General features: G+C 45.5%; 1 protein-coding gene across 1 annotated transcript in view; it reads right to left on the bottom strand.

Moving 5' to 3' along the window:
- The window catches only part of AIDA (axin interactor, dorsalization associated), a 133,672-nt gene that overhangs the window by 77,772 nt on the left and 37,222 nt on the right, over positions 1 to 18,678 (bottom strand). Inside the window, exons 3-5 of the mRNA XM_030195987.1 lie at positions 17,735 to 17,788; positions 7,402 to 7,456; positions 1,966 to 2,029 (exon numbers count right to left, since the gene is read on the bottom strand). Coding sequence (XP_030051847.1) covers positions 1,966 to 2,029; positions 7,402 to 7,456; positions 17,735 to 17,788 — 173 coding nt within the window. The remainder of the gene's footprint in view (positions 1 to 1,965; positions 2,030 to 7,401; positions 7,457 to 17,734; positions 17,789 to 18,678) is intronic.

The following is an 18,678-nucleotide window of genomic DNA, read 5'->3' as shown; positions in this document are numbered from 1 at the left end:
TCTAGAGATCACAATAGATCGATACTTAACACTAGAGTCTCAAGTGACCAACACCACAAAGAAAATGTTCTATTCAATGTGGAGACTCAAGCGAATAAAACCTTTCTTTCCCCGTGAAGTCTTCCACAATTTGATACAATCCATGGTTTTGAGCCAGATGGATTACTGCAATGCTATATATGCGGGATGCAAAGAACAACTGCTCAAGAAATTACAAACGGCCCAAAATACTGCGGCAAGACTGATATTTGGAAAATCTAAATTTGAAAGTGCAAAACCACTCAGAGAAATTCTGAAATTGGCTGCCTATAAAAGAACGAATAGCATTTAAAATATGTACATTAATCCACAGAATAATCTACAGTGAGGTACCAGAATACATGCTTGAATTGATTGATTTACCACCTAGAAACAGAACCAGTTCAACGCGATCTTATCTGAACTTACATTACTCAGACTGCAATGGCTTAAAGTATAAATCAATTTACGCCTCAAACTTCACTTACATTGGCCTTACCCAAATTAACAAAAACTACACAGAACTACCTAAACTTTAGGAAATCATTGAAAACAATATTGTTCAAGAAGGCTTACTCCCCAGGTTCAACATAATCAGAATTACCCCTTACTATTATAAGATCCAACAGACTCTAATTACATCTTATCTTTCATATTTACTACTAATTGTTATTCATATCCTACTTCAATACCCATCGCTGTTTAACTGTTATTTTTTTTATTCTGCTAAACTTGAAAAACTGTACTTCTTGCATTTTAACTTACTACAATATTTTTGTAAACCACTTTGAACCTGCTATCAGTGGGAAAAGGTGGGATACAAATGTGATCAATAAAAATTGGTCTGACCCAGTATGGCTATTCTTATGTTATCTTGGAGAGTGAGCCTTTGTCAGGGGCATATTTAAGAATAATTTTTATGGATAAACAAATGACATCAGCATAAGAGTGACTAGAGAATCCCATTACAACAGCTAGTCAGATAATATGTGAATGTGGCACTGTTTCTGAAGTGGAAATGGCAACTTATTCGTCTCGTGCTGAAAAGGATCATGGGTGCATACTATTATCTGCTTGCAGGGATGACTTAAGATGAACATACAGCATGTCTAGAAGGTTATTATTAGTCTGTGTGATCTCATAGCATGAGAAGGTTCATGATCAGTAAGATTCCAAATGGTCATGACTGTCCTGATGGTGTGCAGGGAAGAGCATACTGGAAGAAACTGCCAATCTGCACTGATAACATGAAGAAATGACTGTTTCCACGATGGCCTTGACTGCACAAATCTACGCCAAATTTAGCATCGTGGAGGTGAATACACTTTTGACCTGGTAATTTCCAAGGAAATTTTCTGCCTTGTAACCAGTGTACTTGTCTTGGATGCTGGAGGCCACTAAATAGGGAGGCGGACTCAGGTCCTAAAAGAAGAGAGTTAATGTGAAAGGCTGAATCTGCCTATCTGTGGGCAAAGGAAGTTATTTTCTCATCATAGTTACACTGCTCATCTCCTGATACCTCAAAAGCAAGGTATCATGAAGCACAACATTCATGCACCATTTAGTCATGGTTGAAACCCAGACAGGTAAAGCATATTTGAATGCTGGATGTTTCTGCCACACTGTGGGGGGAGGCAAATTCCTACTGCTGGCCGGAATCTGGTCAAAATAATAAACTAAAAAAAATAAATCTGAAGAACACAAGGAGAAAAACTCTCTTAATATTGGGAGAGCTTTGTTTTTGCATTAATTTGGTGGAATAAAACACACCAAAGTAAGGATCTGAGGCAACTGCTAAGTTCTGTGCTCTGAGAGATATGTTTCTTTCCAGCAGTATCATCTACTTATGTACCTGATCAAACTAGTTTTGTCAACCGAGTTTCATTTATTTATTTATTTATTGCATTGTATTTATGCACACAGAATGTTTTTGTTTTGTTTTTTTACCTGAGAGGGACAGGCTGAACATCAAAAGGGAATTCTTTGTTATAGGTAAGAATATTCTTTATTACTGAAAAGACAGACAAGAACACTGTTATATGTACGTTTACTTACAAAGCAACATCTTATTCTGTGAGAGGGCAAGAACAAATAATGACAAATGAATGTTTCATTCTCTGCAAACTTTGAGTGAAAGAAGGGATTTCACTAACTCAGAAGTGGCAAAGCTATGAGTAAGCTCTGATAACCAGACAAAGCCCTGTCAAAGCTGACCTGTCAATAAAAACCAACACCTTGGTGGTCTGGTGTACCCCATACCTCCCCCCCCCCTGACATGAGAGCATGGTGGTCTGTGGACCCTAGGTCCCAGCCAGGAACCCGACCCCCCCCCCCCCCCCCCCAGGGCTAGCCCTGGTGGTTAGTGGCGGCCCCGCAAAGCTTTCCTACCTCGAAGAAAGGAAGGACTAGGATTCCCTCCTCCTAATGTGCCTCCTCAAAATGGTGATGCCCTGCCCGCTGCAGCCTGGAATGTACTGGACAGGGCTTAACTCCAGTTTTGAGGTGGTGCCCAGTAGGAGGAGGGAGTCCTAGTCCTTCCTCCTTTCTTCAAGGTAGTTGGGAGTTGGGGGAGAGGAAACTAGACCACCAGGGCTAGCCTTGAGGGAGAATTTTGTCTATGGGGGGGGGGGGGGGGCTCGGGCCTTTACATCTTTGAGGGGGTGAGGGGCCTGGGGTCCACTGGACCACCAGGCCCTCATTTCTTTGGGGGTCTCCCCATTCCTCTCCAATACCCTGGCAAACACTAACACCAGCTCCAAGCTGGAATAGGGTTTGACGCCAGAGGAGCGCCCTTGTTTGGCATCCTGCCCAGTGAGCACTGGGGAGGAATGTATTTTCTTTAAGATATATATGAATACTAGTAACTTGTTCTTCCGGGATGCTCTCGTTTAAATATCAGGGAGGCTGCTCTGCAGGCACTAATCACTGATGCACTTCATCAATAATCAAACAACACTGTGCTTCAATTTCTGATCTGTTAACGTTTTGAAAAAAAGTATCTTTACAAAACATTTCCTTGAAGTTTATGTAATCCCACAAACAAAAATCTCTTAAATGTGATTAAATGGATCCAGTGTGCAACATGGGGTTAATTGTATGAAGCTTTTTCTGCATGTAAAACCAGCCTTATGGGCATTAGAAGGCATGCATTTATTTGCAGCTCAGGGTAAATTACATTCACATACAATAGGTATTTGCCTGACCCCAGAGGGCTTATAAACTAAGTTTGTACCTGAGGCAATGGAGGATTAAAGAACTTGCTGCTGCACCCCGGTGATCTGGGGCAGGAACTTTTACCCGATTGTCAGCATGGTGCTCTAACCACTAGGCTACTCTTACTCTTTTGACTAAAAGACATTCTTGTGATCTGCCATAACTACAACAGGACACGGACCAGTCACGATGGTAAAGATGCACCAACAAAAGGCACAGGAATCATCTTCAAGCTCATCAAGATCAGCCTCACACCAACAACAACATGCACTGATTACTACTGCCTGAACCTGTTGTCCCAACCATTATTGTGAGGTGAAGTTTTATATTTTAAAGGTCTGTGAACTGCTGGGCTATTCAGGTGGCTCTTTGATATAAAGAGTGGGGGGAGGGGGAGTGCTCCATCTGATCTCTGTTCATTTTATTATCCTAAGAGACTATCTCTGCAAATAAATCCTTTTCTATTTGCTCTGTGTAGCTGATTAGCGAATAATAAGAGGGAATTCTGAATTCCGGGACCTTTTGTATAGACATGTTTTCCCCTAGATTTAGTGCCATTTTTTACACATTTATATTGCACATGACCCGGTAGGGAAGGACATGTAACTCTACTCTCACATAGCCAACAAAAACAGGATGTCAAACTCTCTATAGCAACTAAATACAACATATTTGTAATAAGCAGGGCTTTATTGAGGGGGTATTTGGGGGTACTGAGTACCGGCACCTTTTCCATTGTCTGCTAAAACTGACCCATGGAACCCCAAGTTTTAATGAAAGAGCTCAGGCTCTACACACCAATTCTGCCTTGTCATAGATTCTGTAACTGGTTGCAGGGGGCCTGGCTATTGTGGGATGGGTCCCTCAGTGATCACCCCACCCCTGAAGGGTGGCCTGACATTTGAGTACAGGCACCTTTTTTGCTAGAAAAAATGCACTGGTAATAAGCTACAAGAACCTTACAATCTGAAATGAACTGTGTCTCCTCATAGTTTGCTCTTGTCCTATTTACTCTACCAATCAAAAACCATCCCCCTCCTTAAATGTTAATAACATGATTAATGCATTAAATGTTTAATGTGCATTAAAAATTTTAACGCATGTTCAAGGGCGGCTCTCTTTCACCCACAACCATCCAGCCTTGCTCACCTTAGCTATACGGACCAGCTGTTGGGTCAACCCTGCTACTTGCTACCGTGGCAAGAGGCAGCTCCCTATGAAGTGAGCGAAGAAGAGCCATGGGCACCCGTGAACCGGAAGTCATTGTGGAGGTACAAACCCATTGCACTTCCAGACTGGGGCAAGGCAGGAGAGGCTCTGGGCAGCAACGCTGGGGTCCAGAAGAGGTGGCTCGTTGAAGGAGGTGGCCTGTGTTCTCCCACTAAGCTGCTTCTACCTGCCTCCTTGACCTTAACGCTGAAGGCAGGCTGTCTCTCCGTTGCTCGAAGTCTCTCTCTCTTTGTAGTGTCCCACCTCCTCTGAAAGAACTTCCTGTTTCCGGGTGGGACGCTACAGAGAGAGAGAGAGAAAGAGAGAGACTTTGAGCAACTGAGAGATGCAGCCTGCCTTCAGCGTTAAAAACAAGGTCAGAGGGGACAGGAAGAAGCAGCATGAGAGAGAATGTGGACCGCGAGTGTGAGAAGAGATAAGTAGAGGTGTCAGGAGAAGGAAGAGAGAGATGCGAGGGAGCTTGAGAGAGACAGATCCTGGATACAGGGAATGGAAAAACAAAGAAGGGAGACGGAGAGGTGCCTGAGGAGGAGAGGAGAGGAGATGGTGCCTGGGACACAGAGGAAGATGGAAGGACATGATGCCCAGGAAGGGGAGGAAGATGGAAGGACATGATGCCCACGGAAGAGAGAAAGAAGGAGACGGTGCCCATGGAGGAAAGGGGATCAAAATGGGAGACGGTGCCCATGGAGGAAAGGGGATCAAAATGGGAGATGGTGCCCATAGAGGGGAGGAGAGCAAGATGGGAGGAGATGGTGCCCATGGAGGGGAGGGGAGGAGAGGAAGGAGATGGTGCCCGGGGAAGAGAACATGGTGCCCATGGACGGGAGGGGAGAAAAATGGGAGGACATAGTGCCTGGGGAGGGGAAGATGAGAAAAGAGAGAAGGGAGGAGATGATGCATAGGAAGGGAAGAGATGAAAACTAGATAATTCTTCCTGTTCAAATCTAAGATGGAAGAAAGTTGAATGTGAAAGATGGATATAGGGCAGGAAGTGAAGGAAGAAAAAAAAAAAAAAGAAATAGCAGACCTAGGAAACACAGTTCAGAGCACAGAAAAGCAGAACCAGAGACAGTGCACAAGTTAATTCGAAAGATAAAATCACCAAACAAAGGTGAGAGAAATTATTTTATTTGTAGTTTAGTAATTGAAATATGTCAGTTTTGATAATTTACATCTGCTGTCTATATTTTGCACTGTACAGGAGAAAATGTGAGAGGGCATTTTATGCGATTAATTGCGAGTTTAAAATTTTTTTGTTGCGATTAATCATACGGTTAGCCCTTTTAGTTGATGAACAGCCCTACTTTACACTTTTCTAGTATATGTTTATTCCCAACTGAGCTCTTTCCCTGCTTAATATTTCCTCTATGGTCTTCAGTATTTCCTTATGTTCTAGTGCTCTGGAAACTATTTTTTTTTCAAGAGCTACATCTTAAATGCACAGTATATAAAAAGGTTAGAGTGCAATGCTTGGCTGCTGTTTTCCATGGTATTCTATCATATTATTCCTCCTTACTCTTCAGTTTTCTTGCTTAATGCTTTGACTTCTCACCATGCACACCTCTAAAAGCACAGTAAAGCAAGAGAAATGTTTAAATTAGTTCATAGATTCCTAGGAGAGGGGCATTTGGCAGATCTTTATATAATAGATCCAGATAATCAATAATTTGAACAGAATCCTGGCAAAAGTTTTTATGTTATAGAAGAGGCGGTGAGCAATAATTCTAAAATGAATGTAACATTGAAACTGCAGCAATTTAATACATTTACTTTGGGTAGAATTACATCTATACTATAATCAAAGTTTTCTTCTTGTCCTCTAGATCCAGTACCTGCTAAATGGCTTATGGTATGTTCTAAACTTTTAACTTGGCTGGTGGACTTGGTAGATGCCTCCTTACAGCAAGGAATTATGTCTCTCTGCCTAAAGGATGCAATGGTTTTCCCAATATTGAAGATGACAAAAGGGATGTAACCGATTACTCTAACTATAGGCCAGTATCTAATCATCCACTGCTGTTAAAAATAGACAGAGGCGGTGTTTCAATTAGTATTTTTTATAGGGTTTGTTTTGGGTTTTTTAAAAGAAAATAACCTGTTTGGCATGAGCAAGTAGGGTTTCGCATAGGTAGAAGCACTGAAACCTTTTTATTCTCTATGCTGGCTGTAATCTATTTTCATCTAGATAAGGATGTGTTGGTGCTCTTTATTTTGTTAGTTTTGTTGGCGGAATCTCAATTAGTGGAATCATCTGTTTTATTAGTTTTGTTGGCGGAATTTCAATTAGTGGAATCATCTGTTTTATTAAAGAGATGTTCATGGTTTTATAATGGGTAGCTTCTTTTGAGAGTGCCAGATGTTTTCGTGTGAGAATGACAGAATGTTGGTCAAAGCATTATTTTTCTAAATGGTAGGTGAAACAAACTTCAGCAGCCCGTGGTTTTTGAAAATGCTAAATCTCTATTACATAAGTTAAACTAGCTACCAATGAAAGAGAGGGAAATTTTTACATTAAATGTTAGAAGATTTTATATATTTGGGAAACTTGCTATTTCTTGAACAAACTGCAGTTTCATGTTCCAAGGCAACCTCTGAGGATATTATAAGGTAATTTTTTAAAAAGTTTTTCCAGATTTGGAATGTTTTCAGGATGGTGACCTGGAGATCAAAAGCATTTAGAGTAATTGCTGCTATGCACTGAAACAATTTGTCTTTGGAATGGAGCCTTTCAGTCTGATAGTTTTTAGGTGTTTGAAGACTTTTTTTTCCCAGCAGAATAGCAAATTAGGAGATGTGGATTTTGTTGGACTTGCTTAATATTCTCTGTTTTCCTTTTTCCGTCCGAAATGTTTGTTTTGTAAATTATAAACAATTTTGAATAAGGGAAGATGGTACATAACATTTTATAAATAAAATACAAATAAAGATAAATCTTACTTGGTTCTAATTTCTTCAAATCCTCCAGCTTAAAGTCTTCTGGACTCTGACTGGACTGTTAAAACAAAAGACACTTACATTATACAGCACTGATTGGAAAAAGTATTTTTCTGTTCACCAATGGTAAAATCCAGGGTATATCATTAGACATTCACCTTAACTTGCATTTGATAAAGTGGTTTAGAAAAACTATTCAAAACTCTTTAAAAAAAAAATGATAGCAACAGAACAGAGAGAATCAAAAGCACAGTGGAGGAAGTACAGTAAAAGCTGCAAAGATCCGATATGGGCTGTGCTTTGGCAATGTGACTTTCTCCAACAGGTGCTGGTCAGTATGATCAGTATCCTTATCAACTTCTACATATTTTTCCCCTTCGCCCTTGTTCCTTACAATACCATTTTGGCACTTTCTCCTATCACTTACATATCTAAAAAGTCTTGTCTCCCAGTTTTACCTTAGAAATTAAATGCCATAACACATCATTTCTCTTATCAAATCTGTGTGCTCCGAACACAGACTTCCCTTCATTTTTTCACGTTATTATTACTTCTGAAACTTCTGTTTAGGAGGTGACTTTAATCAGATACAAGATGTAATCTTAGATAGACAATCAATCTAGATGTCCACTCAGGAAAACCAGTGCTCAACTAAAAATAGCAGATATGAAAGCTACCTTTGGGGCTAACAGATCCCTGGAGGTTGTTTAATCCATGTGAATGCAGGTATAGGTTCTACTCTCTTCCCCACGACAGTTTCTCCTGAATTGATTACTTCCTCCTGTTTACTCCCACTTATTCTTAATGCTGATATACTATGCAGATCCATCTCAGATCATTCTGCTATACTGTTAAATCTGGATGCTGGTAAAATACCTTCTGCTAAACCTCCTTGAAGGTTTAATTCATTCTGGCTATCAGATGACACTTTTATTATACTGATTAGAGGAAAACTTTTAAAATACTTTGAGCTTAACCCTTTCTTTGAATATAAAGCTTGTATATGCTTGACACGGTTCCCAACAGGAGGCTCTTAAATAAACTGGATGGGCTGAAGATAGGACCCAAAGTGGTGAACTGGATTAGGAACTGGTTGACGGACAGACGCCAGAGGGTGGTGGTGAATGGAGTTCGCTCGGAGGAGCGAAAGGTGAGTAGTGGAGTGCTTCAAGGATCGGTGCTGGGGCCGATTCTGTTCAATATATTTGTGAGTGACATTGCCGAAGAGTTAGAAGGTAAAGTTTGCCTATTTGCGGATGATACTAAGATCTGTATCAGAGTGGACACCCCGGAGGGAGTGGAAAACATGAAAAGGACCTACGGAAGTTAGAAGAATGGTCTAAGGTTTGGCAATTAAAATTCAATGCGAAGAAATGCAAAGTGATGCACAGCGAATGCTACATACCTGTAGAAGGTATTCTCCGAGGACAGCAGGCTGATTGTTCTCACTGATGGGTGACGTCCACGGCAGCCCCTCCAATCGGAACACTTCTCTAGCAAAGTCCTTTGCTAGCCCTCGCGCGCCGCGCATGCGCGGCCGTCTTCCCGCCCGAACCGGCTCGTGTTCGTCAGTCCCATATGTAGCAAAACAAGGCAAGGGAAGACACAACTCCAAAGGGGAGGCGGGCGGGTTTGTGAGAACAATCAGCCTGCTGTCCTCGGAGAATACCTTCTACAGGTATGTAGCATTCGCTTTCTCCGAGGACAAGCAGGCTGCTTGTTCTCACTGATGGGGTATCCCTAGCCCCCAGGCTCACTCGAAACAACCACCATGGTCAATTGGGCCTCGCAACAGCGAGGACATAACTGAGATTGACCTAACAATTTATCCAACTAACTGAGAGTGCAGCCTGGAACAGAATAAACATGGGCCTAGGGGGGTGGAGTTGGATTCTAAACCCCGAACAGATTCTGAAGCACTGACTGCCCGAACCGACTGTCGCGTCGGGTATCCTGCAGCAGGCAGTAATGAGATGTGAATGTGTGGACAGATGACCACGTCGCAGCTTTGCAAATCTCTTCAATAGTGGCTGACTTCAAGTGGGCTACCGACGCTGCCATGGCTCTAACATTATGAGCCGTGACATGACCCTCAAGAGCCAGCTCAGCCTGGGCGTAAGTGAAGGAAATGCAATCTGCTAGCCAATTGGAAATGGTGCGTTTCCCCACAGCCACTCCCCTCCTGTTGGGACCAAAAGAAACAAATTGGGCGGACTGTCTGTTGGGCTGTGTCCGCTCCAGGTAGAAGGCCAATGCTCTTTTGCAGTCCAATGTGTGCAGCTGACGTTCAGCAGGGCAGGAATGAGGACGGGGGAAGAATGTTGGCAAGACAATCGACTGGTTCAGATGGAACTCCGACACAACCTTTGGCAAGAACTTAGGGTGAGTGCGGAGGACTACTCTGTTATGATGAAATTTGGTGTAAGGGGCCTGGGCTACCAGGGCCTGAAGCTCACTGACTCTACGAGCTGAAGTAACTGCCACCAAGAAAATGACCTTCCAGGTCAAGTACTTCAGATGGCAGGAATTCAGTGGCTCAAAAGGAGGTTTCATCAGCTGGGTGAGAACGACATTGAGATCCCATGACACTGTAGGAGGTTTGACAGGGGGCTTTGACAAAACCAAACCTCTTATGAAGCGAACAACTAAAGGCTGTCCTGAGATCGGCTTACCTTCCACACGGTAATGGTATGCACTAATTGCACTAAGGTGAACCCTTACAGAGCTGGTCTTGAGACCTGACTCAGACAAGTGCAGAAGGTATTCAAGCAGGGTCTGTGTAGGACAAGAGCGAGGATCTAGGGCCTTGCTGTAACACCAGACGGCAAACCTCCTCCATAGAAAGAAGTAACTCCTCTTAGTGGAATCTTTCCTGGAAGCAAGCAAGATGCGGGAGACACCCTCTGACAGACCCAAAGAGGCAAAGTCTACGCTCTCAACATCCAGGCCATGAGAGCCAGAGACTGGAGGTTGGGATGCAGAAGCGCCCCTTCGTCCTGTGTGATGAGGGTCGGAAAACACTCCAATCTCCACGGTTCTTCGGAGGACAACTCCAGAAGAAGAGGGAACCAGATCTGACGCGGCCAAAAAGGAGCAATCAGAATCATGGTGCCTCGGTCTTGCTTGAGTTTCAACAAAGTCTTCCCCACCAGAGGTATGGGAGGATAAGCATACAGCAGACCCTCCCCCCAGTCCAGGAGGAAGGCATCCGATGCCAGTCTGCCGTGGGCCTGAAGCCTGGAACAGAACTGAGGGACTTTGTGGTTGGCTCGAGATGCGAAGAGATCTACCAAGGGGGTGCCCCACTCCTGGAAGATCTGTCGCACTACACGGGAATTGAGCGACCACTCGTGAGGTTGCATACTCCTGCTCAACCTGTCGGCCAGACTGTTGTTTACGCCTGCCAGATATGTGGCTTGGAGCACCATGCTGTGACGACGAGCCCAGAGCCACATGCTGACGGCCTCCTGACACAGGGGGCGAGATCCGGTGCCCCCCTGCTTGTTGATGTAATAGATGGCAACCTGGTTGTCTGTCTGAATTTGGATAATTTGATGGGACAGCCGATCTCTGAAAGCCTTCAGAGCGTTCCAGACCGCTCGTAACTCCAGGAGATTGATCTGCAGATCGCGTTCCTGGAGGGACCAGCTTCCTTGGGTGTGAAGCCCATCGACATGAGTTCCCCACCCCAGGAGAGACGCATCCGTAGTCAGCACTTTTTGTGGCTGAGGAATTTGGAAAGGACGTCCCAGAGTCAAATTGGACCAAATCGTCCACCAATACAGGGATTTGAGAAAACTCGTGGACAGGTGGATCACGTCTTCTAGATCCCCAGCAGCCTGAAACCACTGGGGAGCTAGAGTCCATTGAGCAGATCTCATGTGAAGGCGGGCCATGGGAGTCGCATGAACTGTGGAGGCCATGTGGCCCAGCAATCTCAACATCTGCCGAGCTGTGATCTGCTGGGACGCTCGCACCCGCGAGACGAGGGACAACAAGTTGTTGGCTCTCACCTCTGGGAGATAGGCACGAGCCGTCCGAGAGTCCAGCAGAGCTCCTATAAATTCGAGTCTCTGCACTGGGAGAAGATGGGACTTTGGATAATTTATCACAAACCCCAGTAGCTCCAGGAGTCGAATAGTCATCTGCATGGACTGTAGAGCTCCTGCCTCGGATGTGTTCTTCACCAGCCAATCGTCGAGATATGGGAACACGGGCACCCCCAGCCTGCGAAGTGCTGCTGCTACTACAGCCAAGCACTTCGTGAACACTCTGGGCGCAGAGGTGAGCCCAAAGGGTAGCACACAGTACTGGAAGTGACGTGTGCCCAACTGAAATCGCAGATACTGCCTGTGAGCTGGCAGTATCGGGATGTGCGTGTAGGCGTCCAAGTCCAGAAAGCATAGCCAATCGTTTTCCTGAATCATGGGAAGAAGGGTGCCCAGGGAAAGCATCCTGAACTTTTCTTTGACCAGATATTTGTTCAGGGCCCTTAGGTCTAGGATGGGACGCATCCCCCCTGTTTTCTTTTCCACAAGGAAGTACCTGGAATAGAATCCCAGCCCTTCTTGCCCGGATGGCACGGGCTCGACCGCATTGGCACTGAGAAGGGCGGAGAGTTCCTCTGCAAGTACCTGCTTGTGCTGGAAGCTGTAAGACTGAGCTCCCGGTGGACAATTTGGAGGTTTTGAGGCCAAATTGAGGGTGTATCCTTGCCGGACTATTTGGAGAACCCACTGATCGGAGGTTATGAGAGGCCACCTTTGGTGAAAAACTTTCAACCTCCCCCCGACCGGCAGGTCGCCCGGCACTGACACGTTGATGTCGGCTATGCTCTGCTGGAGCCAGTCAAAAGCTCGCCCCTTGCTTTTGCTGGGGAGCCGAGGGGCCTTGCTGAGGCGCACGCTGCTGACGAGAGCGAGCGCGCTGGGGCTTAGCCTGGGCCGCAGGCTGTCGAGAAGGAGGATTGTACCTTCACTTACCAGAAGAGTAGGGAACAGTCTTCCTTCCCCCATAAAAACGTCTACCAGTGGAGGTAGAAGCTGAAGGCTGCCGGCGGGAGAACTTGTCGAAAGCGGTATCCCGCTGGTGGAGCTGCTCTACCACCTGTTCGACTTTTTCTCCAAAAATGTTATCCGCACGGCAAGGCGAGTCCGCAATCCGCTGCTGGATTCTGTTCTCCAGGTCGGAGGCACGCAGCCATGAGAGTCTGCGCATCACCACACCTTGAGCAGCGGCCCTGGACGCACCATCAAAGGTGTCATACACCCCTCTGGCCAGGAATTTTCTGCACGCCTTCAGCTGCCTGACCACCTCCTGAAAAGGCTTGGCTTGCTCAGGGGGGAGCTTGTCCACCAAGCCCGCCAACTGCCGCACATTGTTCCACGTGTGTATGCTCGTGTAGAGCTGGTAAGACTGGATTTTGGCCACGAGCATAGAAGAATGGTAGGCCTTCCTCCCAAAGGAGTCTAAGGTTCTAGAGTCCTTGCCCGGGGGCGCCGAAGCATGCTCCCTAGAACTCTTAGCCTTCTTTAGGGCCAAATCCACAACTCCAGAATCGTGAGGCAACTGAGTGTGCATCAGCTCTGGGTCCCCATGGATCTGGTACTGGGACTCGATCTTCTTGGGAATGTGGGGATTACTTAAAGGCTTGGTCCAGTTCGCCAGCAATGTCTTTTTTAGGACATGATGCATGGGTACTGTGGACGCTTCCTTAGGTGGAGAAGGATAGTCCAGGAGCTCAAACATTTCAGCCCTGGGCTCGTCCTCCACAACCACCGGGAAGGGGATGGCCGTAGACATCTCCCGGACAAAGGCCGCAAAAAGACAGACTCTCGGGAGGAGAAAGCTGCCTTTCAGGGGAGGGAGTGGGATCAGAAGGAAGACCATCAGACTCCTCGTCAGAGAAGTATCTGATGTCCTCCTCCTCCTCCCACGAGGCCTCACCATCGGTATCAGACACAAGTTCACGGACCTGTGTCTGAAGCCGTGCCCGGCTCGACTCCGTGGAACCACGGCCACGGTGTGGGCGTCGAGAGGTAGACTCCCTCGCCCACACCGGCGAAGCTCCCTCCGCCGACGTCGTCGGGGAGCCTTCCTGGGAGGCGACCGCAGATGTCGGAGACCTCACCCCGGGCAAGGGGCCAGCCGGCGCCTCACTCGACGGTACCGGTGGCGCAAGCACCCCCAGTACCGGAGGGGAAGGGCGCAACAGCTCTCCCAGGATCTCTGGGAGAACGGCCCGGAGACTCTTGTGCAGGGCGGCTGTGGAGAAAGACATGGAAGCCGATGCAGGTGTCGATGTCAGAGTCTGTTCCGGGCGTGGAGGCTGTTCCAGGCTGTCCAAGGTGGAGCGCATCGACACCTCCTGAACAGAGGGTGAGCGGTCCTCCCGGTGCCGATGCCTACTGGGTGCCGACTCCCTCGGCGACCCAGAGCTCTCGGTACCGACGCGGGAAGGAGACCGGTGTCGATGCTTCTTTGACTTTTTCAAACGAAGCATGTCACCGGAGCTTCCCGGTACCAACGAGGACGTAGAATCCAGCCATCGCTTCCTCGGGGCCGAGGCCGAAGAAGGTCGGTCTCGGGGGGGGGGGGGGGGCTGTACCGCAGGAGCCCTCAGGGTAGGGGGAGACCCACCCGAAGGCTCACCGCCACCAGCAGGGGAATGGACAGCCCTCACCTGCACTCCAGACGAAGCACCACCGTCCGACGACATCAGCACTAGTGGAGGTCCCGGTACCACCGACGCCGACGCAGCCTTCCGATGTCTCGGCCCCGATGCAGAGGGTCGATGCCTCAATGCACTCGATGCAGTCGCGGCCGAGGACGGAGGTCTTGACGCTGTCGACGCACTCGATACTCCCGGTGCCGATGCCGACGAAGAGCCCGAGAACAAAACGTTCCACTGGGCCAATCTCGCTACCTGAGTCCTTTTCTGTAAAAGGGCGCAAAGACTACAGGCCTGCGGGCGGTGCCCAGCCCCCAGACACTGAAGATACGACGCGTGCCTGTCAGTGAGCGAGATTACCCGGGCGCACTGGGTGCACTTCTTGAAGCCGTTGGAGACTTCGATGACATGGGCGGAAAAATCACGCCGGCGAAATCAAAACTCGTAATTGCGGTAAGGCACCAAAAAGAGGGGCAGAAAAAATTCGACCCGAGGCCTCAAAAGGGCCTACCCCGAAAACGAAAGAAAACTTAAACGGGGCAAAAACTAGAAATACAGGACGGGGAAAAAGTCCGAAAAGGGCTTCTTCCGAAATCCTTTTTTTTTTTTCTCTGTAGCAAAAAGCCAAAAAAGACGCGCGAGGTCAACTTAAGGGGCGCGAACGGCGTAAACACGACCGTACCGAGCGCGGACAAAAGAAGACTGACGAACACGAGCCGGTTTGGGCGGGAAGACGGCCGCGCATGCACAGTGCGCATCGGCGCGCAAGGGCTAGCAAAGGACTTTGCTAGAGAAGTGTTCCGATTGGAGGGGCTGCCGTGGACGTCACCCATCAGTGAGAACAAGCAGCCTGCTTGTCCTCGGAGAATTAGGGAGTAGAAATCCATGGGAGACGTATGTGTTAGGCGGGGATAGTCTGATAGGTACGGATGGGGAGAGGGATCTTGGGGTGATAGTATCTCAGGATTTGAAGGCGACAAAACAGTGTGACAAGGCGGTGGCCCTAGCTAGAAGGTTGTTAGGCTGTATAGAGAGAGGTGTGACCAGCAGAAGAAAGGGGGTATTGATGCCCCTGTATAAGTCGTTGGTGAGGCCCCACCTGGAGTATTGTGTTCAATTCTGGAGGCCGTATCTTGTTAAGGATGTAAAAAGAATTGAAGCGGTGCAAAGAAAAGCTACGAGGATGGTATGGGATTTGCGTTACAAGACGTATGAGAGACTTGCGGACCTGAACATGTACACTCTGGAGGAAAGGAGAAACAGGGGTGATATGATACAGACGTTCAAATATTTGAAAGGTATTAATCTGCAAACGAACCTTTTCCGGAGATGCGAAGGCAGTAGAACGAGAGGACGTGAAATGAGATTGAATGGGGGCAGACTCAAGAAAAATGTCAGGAAGTATTTTTTCACGGAGAGAGTAGTGGATGCTTGGAATGCCCTCCCGCGGGAGGTGGTGGAAACGAAAACGGTAACGGAATTCAAACATGCGTGGGATAAACATAAAGGAATTCTGCTCAGAAGGAATGGATCCTAAGGAGCTTAGACGAGATTGGGTGGCAAAGCCGATGGCGGGAGACGGAGATGGTGCTGGGCAGACTTATACGGTCTGTGCCAGAGCCGATGGTGGGAGGCGGGACTGGTGGTTTGGAGGCAGGGATAGTGCTGGGCAGACTTATACGGTCTGTGCCAGAACTGGTGGTGGGAGGCGGGTCTGGTGGTTGGGAGGCGAGGATAGTGCTGGGCAGGTACAAATCAAGGTAAGGTATACACAAAAAGTAGCACATGTAAGTTTATCTTGTTGGGCAGACTGGATGGACCGCGCAAGTCTTTTTCTGCCGTCATCTACTCATATCTCCCCTCAGCCGGCTTTTCTCCAAGCTAAAGAGCCTTACCCGCTTTAGCCTTTCGTCATAGGGAAGTCGTCCCATCCCCTTTATCATTTTCATCGCCCTTCTCTGCACCTTTTCTAATTCCACTTTATCTTTTTTGAGATGCAGCAACCAGAATTGAACACAATATTCGAGGTGCGGTTGCACCACGAACCGAAACAAAGGCATTATAATGTTCTCATTTTTGTTTTCCATTCCTTTCCTAATACCACCTAACATTCTATGCTTTCTTAGCTGCCGCAGCACACTGAGAACGTTTCAACGTATCATCAACGACACTTTTTCCTTGCTTGACTGACTCTTGTAGGGATTGAGCGTACCTCCACATTTGGTGGCTGGGGTGCCTCCAGGACCAGGTTTGTGAAGCACTAGACTAAATATGGAAATGTACTTCCAGTAGATATTAGAGCATCTCCATCTTATTTTTGTTTTTGAAAACAACTGAAGTCTCATCTATTTTCTAAATTTCTGTTATAAATTGTGGGAACTCTTCTTGTAATGTAGCTATCTGGTAATATTGTATTTGCTTACTAACTATAGTTTTTTTGTTAACCCCCCCTGAACCTAGTTTTAGGGAGAGAAGCAGGCTATAAGTACCCATCATTATCAGAGTTTAATCCTTTTATTTATGCAGATGACATGACTATTTACATCCCTTTTGACATGAGAAATATGAAATCATGGATTTGATCAAGCAGGGAGTGAATATTATGAAGTCTTGAGCATCAGCTTTTAAACTGAAATTAAACATGGAAAAATACTAAGGTCCTAGTTATAACTAGTCCCTATTGTAATAGTTTATTTTCCAGTATTACTATAGATCATGTTATATATCCCTTGAAAGATAGTTTAAAAGTTTTGAGAGTAATAATTAATCGGAAGCTAACATTCGAACAACAAATAACTACTAGGATTCTATGGAAATTGAAGAGAATTAGAGGGTATTTTTCCAGGAAGACATTTCGTATGCTGGTCCAAACTTTGGTATTTGTGCAGGTTGATTATTGTAAAGGGATGTATGCTGGTTGGAAGAAGTAAGTCAGAAATTACTGACCACACAGAATACTGCAGTATGGTCATAGGGTATCACGTTATGAAAAAATGGGTTCATTATTGCAAGCATTACACTGGCTTCCGATTAAAGCACGCATAACCTTTAAGCTATGCACTTTCGCATATCAAATATTATATGGTTTAGCTCTGTGATATACGCAGGGGTTAGTAGCTCTGTCATCACGAAATGCTGTAATAGGTTCAACAGACATATTCTTCACTATCATGTAAGAACAGTTTATAAATCAGGTCATTCTGCTGGGTTTGCCTATCAGAGTATTAAGTGGTGGAATTCACTACCTAAGGAATTAAGAAATACAGGACTATAACTTTTCGTAAATACTTGAAAACATTTCTTTTTAGAAAACTCCTTTCAGAAAGATAGTAATCATGTTTCTATATATTTACTTTTTATTGAGATGTGAGGATTTTAAAGTGTTGTATAATTTGTCTGTATCATTTTTATAGTATGAACTAAAGCAATTTGGATAATATGGGATACAAAATCAATAAAATTAAAAACTCAAATGAAGTTTGCCTAGGGCCCCACAGGTGGTTAAACTGGCCCTTGACATTCTTTAAAATAAGCACAATATTTATACATGTTTTACATCCCACAAACGGCTGAAGAATCCAAAACCATTCAACTATAAGATGATAGTTATTCCAGAAGCACACTTTTGCTATCAAATAGAGAAATGGAAACACAAGAAAGATTTACCTGTAAGGCTGCGCTCCTTAATTCAAGACATGTTGCAAGTTTTCCTATGACTTTCTGTGGATTATTGAGAGCAAAGAAGAAAAAAAAGATAAATGTTAAACTATTACACAAACTACTTAATCCTAATTAAGAATAAGAAACTCATGTTATGTTCTATTATGAACAGCAGATCAATCACAACTTCTACATTCCTGCCGGGGGGGGGGGGGAGGAGAGGAGGGGAAGCAGGACCTGTTTCAGTAGCAAAGGATAAGCATGTTAGCAATTAAAAACATGATATTGAAGCATCAAACCCCCTCCCCCACTACCACCGCCATGGCAGGTATATGGTTGAAGACTCCTGCAGAACTTAGAGAGAACTTAGACCTGGATGTCTGTTTCATTACCATTTTATCTTTTTGATCAATTTGCAAAATATGTTTTAAGAACATAAGAAAATCCATGTTGAGTTAAACCAAGGTCCATTGAGCCCAGCATTCTCTCTCTGACAGTGGCCAGTTTGGGTTACAAATAGCCAGCAGATCTCAAAAAGTGCACCTATTTCTCATAGCTCGTTTCTGTTTACTTTTGTATCATTTAAGGGCTTTTCCCCCAGGAGCCTGTCCAAACCTTTTTCACATCCTACAGTGTTAGTCACCTTGACCTCATCTTCCAACATCAGATTATTTGACAGCTTAATTATGTGATGCATGTTTTTCTGTTTGATAGAAGAAACAACCATTCCCTATAAGTGGGGTGTGAACAGTAAAAATACTTTTACATATCCACACTGTTGCCTTTTCACCAAGCTGTTTAGTCTCTCTTCATAATGGAGGTGTTCCATCCCCCTGCTGCCCTTCTTTGAAGTTTCAAGTTTACTATAATTTGATATACAGCCCTTTAGAATAACTTTCAAACCAGTTTACAATAATTACAAATAATCATGTTATATCATAGATATAAGG

This window comes from Microcaecilia unicolor, chromosome 3 (genome assembly GCF_901765095.1).
Source record: "Microcaecilia unicolor chromosome 3, aMicUni1.1, whole genome shotgun sequence".
Classification (NCBI taxonomy): Eukaryota; Metazoa; Chordata; class Amphibia; order Gymnophiona; family Siphonopidae; genus Microcaecilia; species Microcaecilia unicolor.
The sequence above is the reverse complement of the archived record's forward strand: the minus strand, read 5'-3'. Positions and strand labels throughout refer to the sequence as shown.